General features: G+C 44.5%; 1 protein-coding gene across 2 annotated transcripts in view; it reads left to right on the top strand.

Moving 5' to 3' along the window:
- The window catches only part of sns (sticks and stones), a 441,055-nt gene that overhangs the window by 293,718 nt on the left and 132,756 nt on the right, over nucleotides 1-14,581 (top strand). For both annotated transcript variants that reach the window (XM_065237807.1, XM_065237806.1), the window contains exon 4: nucleotides 5,164-5,337. In XM_065237807.1, the coding sequence (XP_065093879.1) occupies nucleotides 5,164-5,337 (174 nt within the window). The remainder of the gene's footprint in view (nucleotides 1-5,163; nucleotides 5,338-14,581) is intronic.

Here is a 14,581-nt window from a genome sequence, read left to right as displayed (position 1 = left end):
CCCAATTGGGAAAATTCCCACACACTGAGATCAAGCAAAATAAAATGCCGAGCTGCTCGGTGATGCCCATCTCGGCGAAAAAATCTAAGTGTGCATGTTGAAGGGTATTTGACAGTATTTCTCAGTGTTATTGTAACCGGAAGCCGGCATCATGGATTTCAAGATGGCATCGGACACTGATTTTTGGCCTCTAGACGTCACCCCGAATCTGAAAATTTACAAATATTCACATCTCCCAATTCCCGGTAAACTACACACTTAGAAAAATTGATGTAAATTTAGGTGCTTTGAGACTACGAGCGTCAATTTTGACACAAAATTAAATCATAATAGACGTGAAATTCAGCTCAATCAAACGTACGTTCAAATTTTTCAGTCTCGGAGCACTTAATTTTACATGACATAGTTGGTACTTGAGCGGGTCGGTTTTCATCTCTTTTTGCCAGTGGTGGCGGGGGGGGGGACACCCCTCACCATCCCTCTCCAAAGGGGGAGTTTGGTAAAGAGAGATGAAAAAACCGATTTGTACCTTCCTTAAAAGTTGTCCTTAGCTCGCTTTTCTAATATCTAAATACAATCTTCACACTGGCGTACTCTAACGGAACTATCAACTCTATGCTTTCATCTACTCCATCTATCGTATAAAAATTACCGCTACAGTCTGTTATTTGAAATTAGCATCTTCAACTATGACATGTTTGTTTACATCTCATCCTTTATGTCAATGATGGATTCCGTCACGTGTAAGATCAGGTATTTCTAAGAGGGTAGCTTTACAGCATTTTTGAACAGAAACCATGGTAAACATACATTATTGCAAGAAATTTATTTATTTAATTTACATGGAGAAGTTGATGGACCTATCTCAAAAAGTCAGTAGATATTTCCGGAGAAAGCTGGCAGATGTTTGTTTATAAACTTCATTTAAGTGATTTTCAGCTGAAGGTTGGTTCATCACTCGGAAGCAGGCTGAAACTTCTGGCGGATGTTGGAGAAAATTGCGGTCAAAAGAAATTTCTAGGGGAGCTCTGAAAAATCTTCCCGTGGAAATTGGACGACACTTGACAAATGGACTTTTGGGAAAGTAGGAAGAAATTTAGAGGTGAAGTCGGAAAAGTATTGAGGGAGAAGCCGAGGAATATAAGTGAAAAAATTCCGGAATTGTACACTACCGGAGCTGGAAGAAGAGATGGAAAAACTTTTGGAAAAATGTTGTACAGTAATGAACCAATTTCACATATCCATAATTTCGAATAGTTCCCCAAGATGAATGTTTCAGATATACTTTGGTATAATAAGATCAGTAAAAAGGGGCGTGGATTTCGTACGATATTAGGATTTCATAGAATATTAGAAGGGATTTTCAAAATGGGACTGACAAAATCGGGTCTTTACTATAGAAATCTCCTGGGAAAGTTGAATGAATCTTCTACGGGAAGTTGCAACAATCTATCAGGCGACGCCAGAAAGGCTTCCGGGTGAAAAAATTTCCAATTGAAACTTTCCGGAGAAATTTAGAAATTTCCGGAGGTAAATGCAAAAAATTGAAAGAATTTCTGGGAGTAATAAAACACAAGCAAAAGCAGTTACAGAAAAGTCTGCAGATATTTTCAGAAGAACTGAGGAAGACTTTTCCGTGGGATGTCAGAAGGAGCTTCCGAGTGACATTGAAAATAATTTATGCTTCCAGAAGAAGCTAGTAGGACTCCTGAGGGAATTCAGATGATACTGATGGAACGGAAAGTTTGATGACACTTTCAATTAAATCGTAAATGAAAAATCGGATCATTACTGTAAAAATTTCCTGGGAATTTTGGAAGAATCTTCCACGGGCAGTTGCAACAATCTTTCAGGCGATGTTAGAAAAGCTTCCGGGCCAAGAAACTTCCAATTGAAACTCGACGGCGCTCCCGGGGCAAGCTAGGAGAAATTTTCGGAGGAAAATGGAAAAGACTTCAGGAGAAAAAATAAACGGAATTTCTAGGAGCCAGAAAACACAAGCAAAGGCACACACTTAGAAATAACTAATTTTACACGAGACGTAATCCATAGTGGACGTAAATCATGGAACGTAAACAAACATTTCATGTAAAATTAAATGTTCTCAAACTGAAACATAAGCAAATCGACGAAGAGAACGTTTCATTGGATTGATGTTCTTGTTTCTTTCAACTGATTCTTATGTCAAAAGGGCCGCTTACATGTGTCGGTCTCAGGGAACCTAAATTTACATGACATTTTCGTAGTGTGCAGTTACAGAGAAGTCTGCCGAAATTTTTAGAAGAATTGAGAAGACTTTTCCTTGGGATGTCAGAAGGAACTTCCGAGTGACATTGGAAAGTAGGACTCCTGAGGGAATTCAGATGATACTGATGAAATGGAAAGTTTAGTTTGATGAAACTTTTAATCGTTCCGGTCGGAAAAGGAAAAATCGGGTCATTACTATCGAAATTTCCTGGGAAATTTGGAACAATCTTCTACGGGCAGTTGCAACAATCTTTCAAGAGAAGTCAGAAAGCTTCCGGGTGAAGAAGCTTTCGAGCTAAAACGGAAAACGCTCCCAATATAAGCTAGGAGAAATTTGGGAGAAAAATGACTTCCAGAAAAATATAGGAAGGAATTTCTGGGAGCCATAAACACAAGTCAAAGCAGTTATAGGGATTTCTAGGAAAGCCGGCATAAATTTTCAGAAGAATTTAGAAGAGACTTCCGTGGTAATTTAGAAGGCACTTCCGGGTGACATTGTACATAATTTCAACTTCCAGAGGAAGCCAGTCGGACTCCTGAGGGAATTCAGATTATCTGATGGATCTTTCAATGAAGGATGAATTAAAATTCCGGAAATCGTTTCAAGAAACTTTCTATGATATATGGAAGATTTTTCCGAGGGAATATGGAAAAAACTTTCGAGAGATGTTGAAAGTTCCAAAAATTGAAGGAATTTCATGGAGTCAAAAAACACAAGGAAATGCATTCACAAAGACTTCTTGGGAAGCCGCAGAAACATGCAGATGAAATTAGAAGAGTCTTTCATTTGCAGTCAGTAGGAACTTCCGGGTGATATTGGAAATAATGTCTACTTCCAGAAGAAGCCAGTAAAACTTCTGAGGGAATTCAGAAGATACTGATTAAACGGAAAGTTTTATGAAACTTCCAATGAAGATTAATTCAATTTCCGGAGAAAGTTTAAACAAACTTTGTAGGACAGATGGAAGATTCTTCCTGGCCAAACTTCCGACAAATGTTGGTAGAAAGTTCGTTACAAATTCGGACGAAACTTCTGAGAGAAATCAACCGTTCAGAAGATATTGGAAAAATCTTCCGGCGGAAATCAGCCTAATCCAAAAAAAAACAAAGAGGGGAATTCGGACAACTTTTCCGGATTATTACAAAATATTCAAATTTATAATGTTTTACGTTTCATTAGACGACCGGCCCAATTTATAATCCAAATAAATATCTATCGAAAATTAAATCTGACTGGGTAAAAATATTTGCCAAGTACCAAGAATACCCGTGAAGTGCCACCAGCTGTTTCCTGATTCTCAAGGAAGCCATAAATGGTCGGGAAATGGAAGCACTGGATCTGAAGAGGTCTGGACACATTTCATTCATAATTTTCTTCACTGATTTTAGAATGCTCTGAGATTGCCTTAAACTTGACTAAAATGACTTTTATACAATCTTAGATTTGCCCTAGATCATTACCATTACTATTCATCTAAACAGTCAAGTTTTGGAGTTTTATGTCCGAAAATCCAATTTCTGATAGACGAGAATTGACCGAAGTTTACAACGTAGTCAGCTCAACTTGAATGGTTGGTTGCTTCTTAGGGACAAACGTCTTCATCTGGGCTACTTAGATGAATTCATTTTTGCTATTGTCGGATTGAAAACATTGTCCAGTTTTCCAGGCTACACCACCCATGATTCATCTCAAGACCAACAATTTAAATTGGCCTTAACTCCATTTTGTAAACAAAGCTTGTAAGGCCATTTTCTCGCGAACTGAAACCTTTATTCGCAAACCTAAACCACAATCAGCTAGAGGAGAATTTCCCCTACCTGTTCATTATGTTGGTTTGCCTTTGCGGACTTCGGTTCGCGAGAAAATGGCCTTACAAGGTTTGTTTACAAAATTGAGTTTAGGCCATTTCAATTGTTGGTCTTGATTAGAAACACTGGAGTAAGAGACCAGCGGAGACACTGTTATGATTCCAATCGAACTGTCAAAAGCGGTTCCAATCTGCAGTGTTTACAAATGATTTGCTTCAATTAGGGAGGAGTATTAAAATCGTTTAACAATCACTCATGAACTCGATCGTCGGTGCATTGGCGAAGTCACTCGCAAGCTGTTACAAATGCAAGTGATGCCAGGATTGCTTTGATGTGTATCTTGTTGCCAAATTCATGTTTTTTTCTCCGCTGGTCTCTTATTCCAGTGTTTCTAGTCTTGATCTGGTAGTCTTCATTTGAATCGAGGCAACGTGAGGTAGGAAGTTGTGAACACCGACCCTAGGTATCAAGCATATCCAGGTTGTCGACTCACTATTTTGTAGTCTATATTACCTCTCAACATAGTCTTGAAAACACCAAAATTACATTCAAATTTAGGCATTTAGCCTTAAAATACCAAAATGGATTTATTTTAAAACCATATTGACAATGAAATCGTCAAAATAGCCCATAAACTGCCAAAAATTGTTCCAATAAGATAAATCGGAGCAACCATCATGGTTCATAATACCGAAAACTTGGTTTTGGAAGGAACACCAGATTTACTCAATGATGATTGTACAGCTACCGACAATCTAATTCTGAATATAGTCTGATCATCACCATTCTGTCAGACACTCCAAACACAACCATCACCAGTGACAGACGGATGGCAAAGCGAATCCCTCTTTCCAGTGGAAAACTCCCAAACATTATATTGAATTACTTTCCCAAAATGCAACTAACAGACTTTACCAACTTTCCTCGATACTAGCCGTTCGTCTTCGCCAGTCGATCCGAACTCTTCACACAGCCAGAGACACACCGTCTGTCGCTATCATATCCCCCACTAAACTAGCAAGAACCGTCTCGAACCCAAACATTTGTCCCCAAAGTGCAATAATTTCATTTTACTCACGTCCTTCTTTTCTCGCTTTCCCTTTGCAGATTCCATCGAGAACAAGGTTATCGAAACCGAGGGCAAACGGTACACGGTGACGTCCCAGCTCCGGATCAAGCCCACCTCCGACGACGACTACATGGAGTATACCTGCCAGGCCAAGCACAAGGCCCTCCAGCCGGACAAACCGATGCAGACGACGGTGCAGCTATCCGTGCTTTGTAAGTACCCCCGCAGTCTGCATTTCCGAGCAATGGGAGTCGTGTATGACGCTAGAGTTGTGCCTGGCTCTGTGTTATTACAAACGTTACTATTCCCCTTCTCGGTTGTAATTTTTGCCCCGAGCTAGCAGCACCAGTTAGTATTCTCTCGCATTTGGCACCGGTGGGATGTGGTGTGGGTGGTGGCTGAGGATTGTGTAATCCTTGTGCGATAATTAGGTGTTATTGGCCTTCTCCTTGGTTTCCATCCACCAGCACCTGCTGGACACAACACAATGAATGCTGAATCACCCAGCTTCTGCCCCAGTACGGTGGGCGCTTTCAGTAGTAATTAAAATTAAAGGTTGTAGCTGGTCTTAGGGTGGGAAAGTGTGTGTGTGTGTGTGGGGGGGGGGGGGCAATGTGAAAATAACAATTTCTTCTTGTTTGAGTCCTGTCCGGGACTGCTCCAATCGACCCAGAGGATTCTTTCTGTGGAATGTGGAAAAATTGCTTCATTCTGAACTGGCAAAGGCTGATGGGGGTTGTAATTACAACTCCAGAATTGCCTGGTTGTTATTGAAGTGTACTACATTTCCAGCTGACTTGGGTGCAATCAAGTGGAATTTTCTTATAAACACTGCCATCACGGGAGGGGGGAAGGGGGTCTCTCATTATGGAACCAATTGCCCTTTGTTCGGTTCGAGCATTTATATCGATCGACATTCAAGGCGTAACAAGGCAACTGGTTTTCAGAAAATCAGGGATCCGTTTGTCCAGCAATTGGTGTGAGCACCAAGAACCGCATGCAAATCACGTTCAATCTCAATAACCTGTTTAGTGCTCTTGAACAAGGCTTTTTCATGCAACATTTACCAAGATGCATTCCCCAGTGACCCGCTTCTCCTTTTGCATCCATCAAATGTCACCGATTTTCTTCGCTAGGTAGCAGATTTCCCAGGCACGTTCAACGTCCGCTGCCAGCAGCTACTTCCATCACAAACAGCCATTAAATCGCGCTTGTCTATTGCTAATAGCTGCTTCGGAGCTAGGTCGGTCGCGATTTTCCATTTTCCATCTTCCAGTCACGTATTAACGGCACCAACCACATCCACCAATAAGTGCCATCATCACCACCACCGACAGTACAAAGTAGTCAATCGTTCCGTTTTTCCCATTTGCTACCGTTGAGCTCAACGAAGAAAGCAAGTCGACGACGTGGTTCTGCACAACACCCACCGACGGACGAGTTGTTTCCGTTAAAAATAAGAACGCTAAAAGAAGATGCAATTGCCCTCTGAACCGCTTCGCTTTCAACCCCCCCAGATGCACCTCCCGTGGAGTGATGATTTGAAGAACCCAGTGCAAATATGGCAGTCAATGATAGCGCCCTCATTTGCTGCGGGAGGAATCGCCGTCGTCGCAATAGTATATAGTAACAAACTGGTTGTAATCGAGTTATTTGATTTACTCTACTGCTGCTGGTCTGGTGTACGGCGTTTTTCCACCATCATAGTACGGTTGGCACTTCTGTTTGGTTTGTGTTGATTGTATTCTACGCTCCATTTAGCGCTTTCAATCGCGTTTCTTTTTCTCTGAGGAATTGTCGCTTTTCCACTCAGGGTGTGAGCAAAGTGCAGCATTGATATAACCATGCTGTCCTTTGTACGATGGAATTGACTTTTAATCAATTTACCTCTGTAAATGTACAAGTACTTTAAGCCAACTGAGGTCCTTCACAGGCCTGTCACGGTGGTTCCTCATGGTTACTCCATGAGTAACCAGCTTCGAATCTCTATTTGTTTTTTTTTTCGTAGACCACGTCTTACGAGAAGGTACAGGGGTCTCCCTGGAAAACCTAAAACTGCGACCGTCACGAAAAGGTGTTACGGTTTGAACGCTTATTACTTTACCATTTTTAGATGAAAATAAAATCCAAATACATCAATCGATAGGAAATAACTCTACGAATCTGCTGAAATAAGTACTTTCCAAATGTTCCTTTAAAAACTTTTGAGCAATGTATAAATTAAAAGTTATTACTATTTTTATGAAATAAACCTTTTCCCTAACCCAGTCGTCAAAGTCAAGTATCACTTAGTTGCGCATCGATCTGCTTGAACCTGTAAATTTATAAAAAGAGCGCTGCTTTCATGTTATTCCTACGCTCATTTTCGCACCGGATGAGTTGATCGCCTTCATAACCAGCGGTGGGGAGGAAGGAGACTGACGGGCGCAATAATGAATGGAATTTGGATCCAACATAGAATATCTCGTGATTTAAGCCATGTAGAAAGTTGCTCTCTTGAGCAAAGTTGTTCAACTAACCAAGTCCTTTGGGATGATGATATTAGTTCAGAATTTTCTCACTACGCGGTGCTACTGTGCACATGAACTTCCTGTATAAGATGTATCTCGAGGTTCTAACTATGTACAAGTTTACTGTCTTCAGTAAAGTTTATCAGATGAAGTCCTTTCGGATGGTGGTCATCTTAGTTCAGAACTTTTCCACATGAACTTTCTTTTTAAACTGTATCTCGAGACCCTGGTCATATAGAAGGTTAATGTCTTCAGCAAAGTTGTTCAGATGACCACGGTTTTTGTTTTGTCAACGTGTTCCCTAAAAAGCAGCTTGCAGTCGAGTGTAAGGCCGAGGTACACTACCTCTTTTGACCATTCCATCATTGTGCCGTTCAAGTTGATGTTATTATTCTCAGACAAAACAAGTATGGGTGATTTGGAATGAGGAAAGATGATGACCTGGGTCTTTGCCACGTTGATATGAATCTTCCAGCTGTTGAAATATTCTTACAGGGCATCTAGGCCTCTCTGAAGTTTAGCGGTCAGAGCTCCGATGACCCTACCCTTGTAGACGATGGATGTGTCATCTGCGAACAGAGACAACGATCCACCATCAGGGAAAGCCGGCATATGGGAGGTGAACAGGTTGAATTAAATGGGGCCAAGGATGCTTCCCTGTGGGACATCCGCACCGATGTGGAAAGCATCTGATGTGATGCTATTGCGAGAGACTCTGAATGTTCTGTCCGAGAGGTAATTTTTAATTACTGGGAAGATTGGAAGACCGTATCGCTGCAATTTGTAGATCATGGCAAACATTGTCGAATGCTTTTTCAACATCCAACAATGCCATGGCAGATGTTTTAGATACAGACTTGTTCCGTGGTGAACAGTCGAGCGACCTTTACGGAAGCCAAACTGCTCCTAGAGCAATAAGTTGTTTTCCTCGGCCGATGCCAGGAGTCGGCGGTAGACTGCTCTTTCGAATAGCTTGGATAACCCCGAGAGAAGGCTGATGGGTCGGTAGCTTGAAGGAGAAGATGACTTTAGCTGACTTCCAGCACGAGGGGAAGTGGCCAAGTCTGAGGCACTGATTAAAAATCAGTGCCAGATGGTTGCAGAATCTGGAACTCAGGTGTTTGAGTTTCAGATTCAGGATTTGATTGAAACCTTGTGACTTCATATTTTAAGATGATTTGGTATAGGCCAGCAGTTCATCAGCCGTAATCTCGGAAAGTTTTTCAGCCCGAGATTATGAGACCTGACGAAGTGTTGACTTATAGCATCAGTCTTCTCTTCAGGGTTTATCAGATGAGGGACTGAATCATTGGGTTGATTCAACGGCACAAGTGGTGGAATTGGTCTTGGTTTGGTTAGCTTCCAGAAGGGCTTAGCACAATAGGAACAATCATCTTGTTCCTATTTACTTTAGTCCTCATTTCTGAGGTCCAATATCCTGGCTTGGATAATTTTTGTTAGACGGTTGCGGTGCGTTGGTACTGCCTACGCATGGTGTTAAGGAGTCTGATAAAGTTTTTAGTGGAACTATCAAGGTTCAGAGTATTGCTCACCTGTCTGCATACTGGTACGTGCTGTTCCCTGGTTCGGGATATTGCCTCTTCCAAGGAACGCAGGCATCGGTCAACGTCTTCGGGGGCGTCCGGATGTACTTCGTAGTCGACGGCGGTATTGACACAGTGTTGGAACCAATCCCATTCAACACGATGGTAGTTTTGCCGGGATGCTTGAAATCTGTTAGCCGAAAAGCCTACTTCGGCCACCACCGAGTAGTGGTCCGAGCTCAGCTCCTGAACCGCCACAGGTTGCGAGACGTTGCGTCCCATGTTGCTGACGAAGATGTCGATGGTCGCATGGACCCCAGACCGACTCAACCGGGTGGGAGTGTCCGGGGTCAAGATGGTATAGTGGCCCTCTTGCAGGTCTTCATTCAGAATGGTACCGTTTCCATTGCTCCGACAGTTGCACCAAGCTTGGTGTTTTGCGTGCAGGTCGCCAGCGATGATGAAGTTCCCGCACCTCCGGGTGAGTTTGTTGATGTCTTTCCGGAGGGCCACTGACGATCCGTCCCTGATGTTGGTTTGCTTGGGGCCAGAGTTGCGACCTTTCACAATCACCATCATCAAACAGCTGATGGTAGTAACGCTTTGTACATTCCTATCAATGAGCTCGTCGAAGCTCTCTCCATGACCATCCATCAAGTTGACGAAAGAAGTAAAAAGCAACTGGTGAATGTCGTCTTCTGTTGTGATCCATCACCGATCTGGTCATTCCTGACAATCACGACACTCATCTGTGCTCGTTTTGAAGCAGTTACTGCTTTGCTTGCTTAAGTGAGTGTGTTGGTGAGTGAGCCCAACAGCTTTCGTTTAATGTTGCCTGCTTTGTTTGTAACTCACACACTCGCGCCAGCCGAGACGAACTTGGAATGCGTAGGCATTGTTTTCATTTTCTTCTGTCGTTTCGCTTTTTCTCATGATCGTACTGCAGAAGTCTTCACTGTTTTCGTTGTGCTTTCCATTATCAGCAGCGAGTGTAACGTTTTGCTTGTGAGCAGCGACCATTACTGGTGATTGCTGTTTGCCATGGCTCTAACTCTCCCTGCGTGACAAAACGATCTGTCAGCAATAGTCGGTTGATGCGAAGACGAGTGTCACGTGAGTGTCGTGATATTTTGCAGCACTGCTTGGGGCAGTAGGCCACGATGATGGCGATTGGACTAAGTTAGTGATGTGCTCACCTCCACTCCGATGGCTTTGATTGTTTTCATTTGGAAGTTTATTAGCAGCCGGCAACTGATGTTAAGTCTTGTAGCGACGGCCAATCCCTCACCACCGGAGCAGTTCAGTTCCAGTTTCAAGTGCGTCTCGGTGATGATAGCAATGTCGAGCGCCTTAGTGTTGAGGAAATCGAGTAGCTCTCTATGCTTGTTAGTCAGCGAGCAAGCGTTCCAATTTGCAATTTTTATAGCTTCATGGTCCATGCTATACATACGATGACGAATGATAAGGCAGCATGAAGCTGTTCAAGATCGAATCTTGCAGGTGCGCAGGATGACGATCACCAAGGAGCGTTACTAGTTCCTCCGATGTAAACGGAGATTCGTCAACTGATTCGCCTGAGGCAACACGGGCATACGATAGTCCAGGCGCCGAGGCAGAAACTTGATTTGGCAGAGCCGCTGCAGCAGTGATGCGATGCTGAGCGGTGGAAGATTTGGGACCAGGCGACAAGTATTGTTCATCCGTGATGGCTGATAGTGTACGTTTGTTTTGAAGCCTAGTAGCCACCTTCTTCCTGATGTTGATGAATTCCGTTCGCTTGAGGCAGTCCCGAGTAGTGGCACTGTGAGTACCGCCGTAATTCACGCACTTCTGCTCGGTGTCATCAGCTTGAGCACAGGTCGCCGTTGAGTGGGCCATAGCACACTTGTCGCAGCGTGGTTTCATATGACAGTTCTTCGTGCCATGGCCGAAGGAGAGGCAACTTGTGCATTGGGTCTCATCAAGGTATTGTGGTTTGTAGGATTCCCAGTAGATAATGACCTGGAACATGTCACGTGTGTTGCTCTTCAACGCAGCAAGGGTGGTGGAGCCCTTCGTGAAGTGGACCAGAAACAGTTGGTCACGATAGTTGGTGTTGGGCATATGCCGTCGATTCATTGGGTGGACTGTCTCTGGTTCCAATCCGAGCCTCACCAGTTCATCTTTTACGGCAGAAGCGCCCGGAAAACAACCTTCAATGGTTTCACCGAAGGCAAATCGTGGGTGTAAAACTCCACCGTGCTGTTCTTTAGCAGGTCACCGACCGACTTGTACTGCTGTAGGCTGGAGCACGTGATCTTTGTTCCTACGCTACAGATCTTGCATCGCGGGAACAATTTGAGTTTTGCCAGCTGATCCCTAAGCTGGGCGACGTCCTTCATCGGGGTGAACAGCGGGTGGAATCCGTTTCTTTTTGGCAATTTCAGGGGCTTCATCACCGCAATTTTCTACTCCGAGCACCGAGAATTGGTTGCTCTGTAGCAGCCGAAATGCTGCGTCACCCAAAGCAGCGCAGGCATCCGTTTGGGCCTTCTTACTAGGGCCCTTCGATGCAGGAGTAGTAGAACGTTTGCGTACCATGCTTTGTTTAGTGGCAAGGGCAATTAGACTTGCCAATGCGCCTGTCGATGACGGCACTTCCACGACGCAAACGTAGCAATAAAGCTGTGTTCTATTTGGTAAATATTTACTTGAATTTGACACTTCGAAAATCAATTACGATGTTCGAAAATTCCTCTGTTGTTGACCGGTCGATTTTCGAGAAGGTGTATGTCAAAATTGATTCCTTGTCTGTCAGAAATAAGTTTGCTATATTAGTAAGTTTATTTTCAAATTTTCCGTCTATCAAATGTAAGTGAAAATTCACCAAAATTTGACCGATGGAAATGGAACACAGCTTAGTTATACTGCTAGACGGTTTAGCAACCGTTGAAGGGGATAAAGTCAAGGAGGGGAGGTGACTGTCAAATACGAACAATCGTCGCCTACCTCGCATAACTGGTTCCAAACGACAACAAGCAACGATGGTTTGTTGATGTTTGGAACCAAATTCACATATTGATAATCAATATAACAGGTTGAATTTGTCGTCTCTTTCGTTATTCGATTGTTTAAATGGAAGACGGAGTTGGACGTCACACTCGTGTAACCATTTAAAAAGCGGGAGAATGAAAGAGAAAGCAAATTCACTGTGCCTTACCGTTGATGGATGATCAGTAGGCAATTTCACAGCACATCCCGCCCCTTGATAAAGTGACTACGGAGGTGTATATCGGCATTCTTAGTATGTATGTATGTCGTGGATTACTGAGCAATATGGACCTGAGCCGCACATCTGCCGTTCTGGCCGAAAGATATGTGCCCGCCATCCAACCCCGATTTTAACCCCTTGGATTATTCAACGTGGTGCGTCGTGAAGGCTAAAACCTGTGCCAAACGCCACTCCAGTAGACGCCATTTTGGAATCCAATATGGCGTCCATCTGAATTACAAAACTGTCAAAACGATGCCAACGTGTAGATTTCAAAATTCGATGCCCGCCGCCATTTTGGAATCCAAGATGGTGACCATCGTATTTTGACAAAACTGGCAAATAACCTACAATATGGATATTTCCGAAACGGGGACGACAAGTAGAGGTCGAATGTCGATGTTGGATGCCATTTTGAAATCCAAGATTTCGGCCATCGCTTTTAGAAAAATTGTCAACTATCCAACAATATGGGTATTTTTGGAACGAGGACGACGTGTGGATGTCAAAATTCCATATCCGTCACCAGTATGCAGTTCAAGATCGGTTTTGAAAAAAATTGTCAACTACGCTACAATATATGTATTTCCGAACGGGGACGACGTTTAGTGGTGGAATTTCGATATCTGCCGCCATGTTTGAATCCAAGATGGAGGCCATCGGCTTTTTTTTTATACAGGGGAGAATCTGCTCACAGACACCTGAGAAGGAACTCAGGGTGTGGGGATGGGAGACTTTCACTCCCGACCTACTAAACCTTACCCTGTGCGCTTGGCCCTTGACCTCCCCGGAACCACCCGAAGGCATTACTTCGTGGGAGGGGCCACTGTAGCGCTATGGCGCTTCTCTAGCAATACTCTATCGATCTAGCCGGGCAGTAGGCAACTGCTGCTCGGCACGCCACTGTCGTTGTAATTCCGAAACTATGTGGGTGACCGCAGTCACCACCGCGCTCCAGTTCTCGGTGGTACCACACATCCTAGGAACGATGTTATCCGGACTGGTATCCGCTCCGCATATCGCTAGCATAGCGCTCGATACTGGCTCGAAGCGTGGACAGGCGAACACAACGTGTTCGGCGGTCTCCTCGACGCCAGCACACCTGGGGCAGATGGGAGTACTTGCATGTCCGAACCTATGCAAGTAGCTCCTAAAGCAGCCATGGCCTGACAGGAACTGTGTCAGGTGGAAGTTTACTTCCCCGTGGCGCCTGTTGACCCAGCTTGATGCGGAAGGTATCAAGCGGTAAGTCCACCTCCCCTTTGTGGAGTTTTTCCACTCCGATTGCCATCTCGCGGTCGACACAGCTTGCGCGTTGTTGCGCACCCCTCGAACGGTCCTCGCGTCATAGCACACCACGTCCTCCTTGATGATAAGGCTGATTGGCATCATCCCTGCTATGGCACAGACGGCCTCTCTTGAGATAGTGCGGTATGCACTGGCCACCCTCAAGCACATTAGCCTGTGTGTGCTCTCTAATTTCCGCCTGTGGCAGTCAATATCCAGTACCGCAGCCCACGATAGGATAGATACTACAACCTCAGCGAGGAGCCTGCGCTTACTGGCATTCACTGCCGAGCTGTTTGAGATCATGCGGGATAATGTCCCTACAGCCGTAGACGCTCTCTTGCAGGCGTACTCGACGTGGCAGCCGAAGCTGTGCTTATTATCGAGCATAACCCCCAAGAGTTTCAGAGCGCGCACAGACCTAATTGTGCTTCCGCCGACTGTCAACGTCGCATGGTGTACTGACATGCGATTGTTGACTACGACCACTTCCGTCTTGTGATGGGCAAGCCATTCCTCCACAAGCTTGACGCAGTGAGCCGCTGTCAGCTCTACCTCCTCGAGGGATTCCCCGTAGACTGCCAGCGTGACATCGTTGGCAAAACCTACAATTTTCACGCTTACCGGGAATCTTATCCTCAACAATCCATCGTACATGACGTTCCATAACACCGGGCCCAGGATGGAGCCTTGTGGCACTCCTTGTCAACACACGATTCTGGAAGTAGCTTTCCAGAATCTTGTACAGCCCTCCGGGGATTTGAAGCTGGTGTAGCGAGCGGGCTATCGCCCCCCAGCACGCGCTGTTGAACGCGTTCTTCACGTCTAGGGTTACCACCGCGCAGTAGCGAATGCCCCTTTGTTT

The sequence above is a fragment of the Ochlerotatus camptorhynchus genome, unplaced genomic scaffold (assembly GCF_037179485.1).
Source record: "Ochlerotatus camptorhynchus isolate MF236.1 unplaced genomic scaffold, CSIRO-AGI_Acam_v1.1 ptg000646l, whole genome shotgun sequence".
Lineage (NCBI taxonomy): Eukaryota > Metazoa > Arthropoda > Insecta > Diptera > Culicidae > Ochlerotatus > Ochlerotatus camptorhynchus.
Note: the sequence above shows the minus strand (reverse complement) of the source record. Positions and strands in the feature narration are given on the sequence as shown.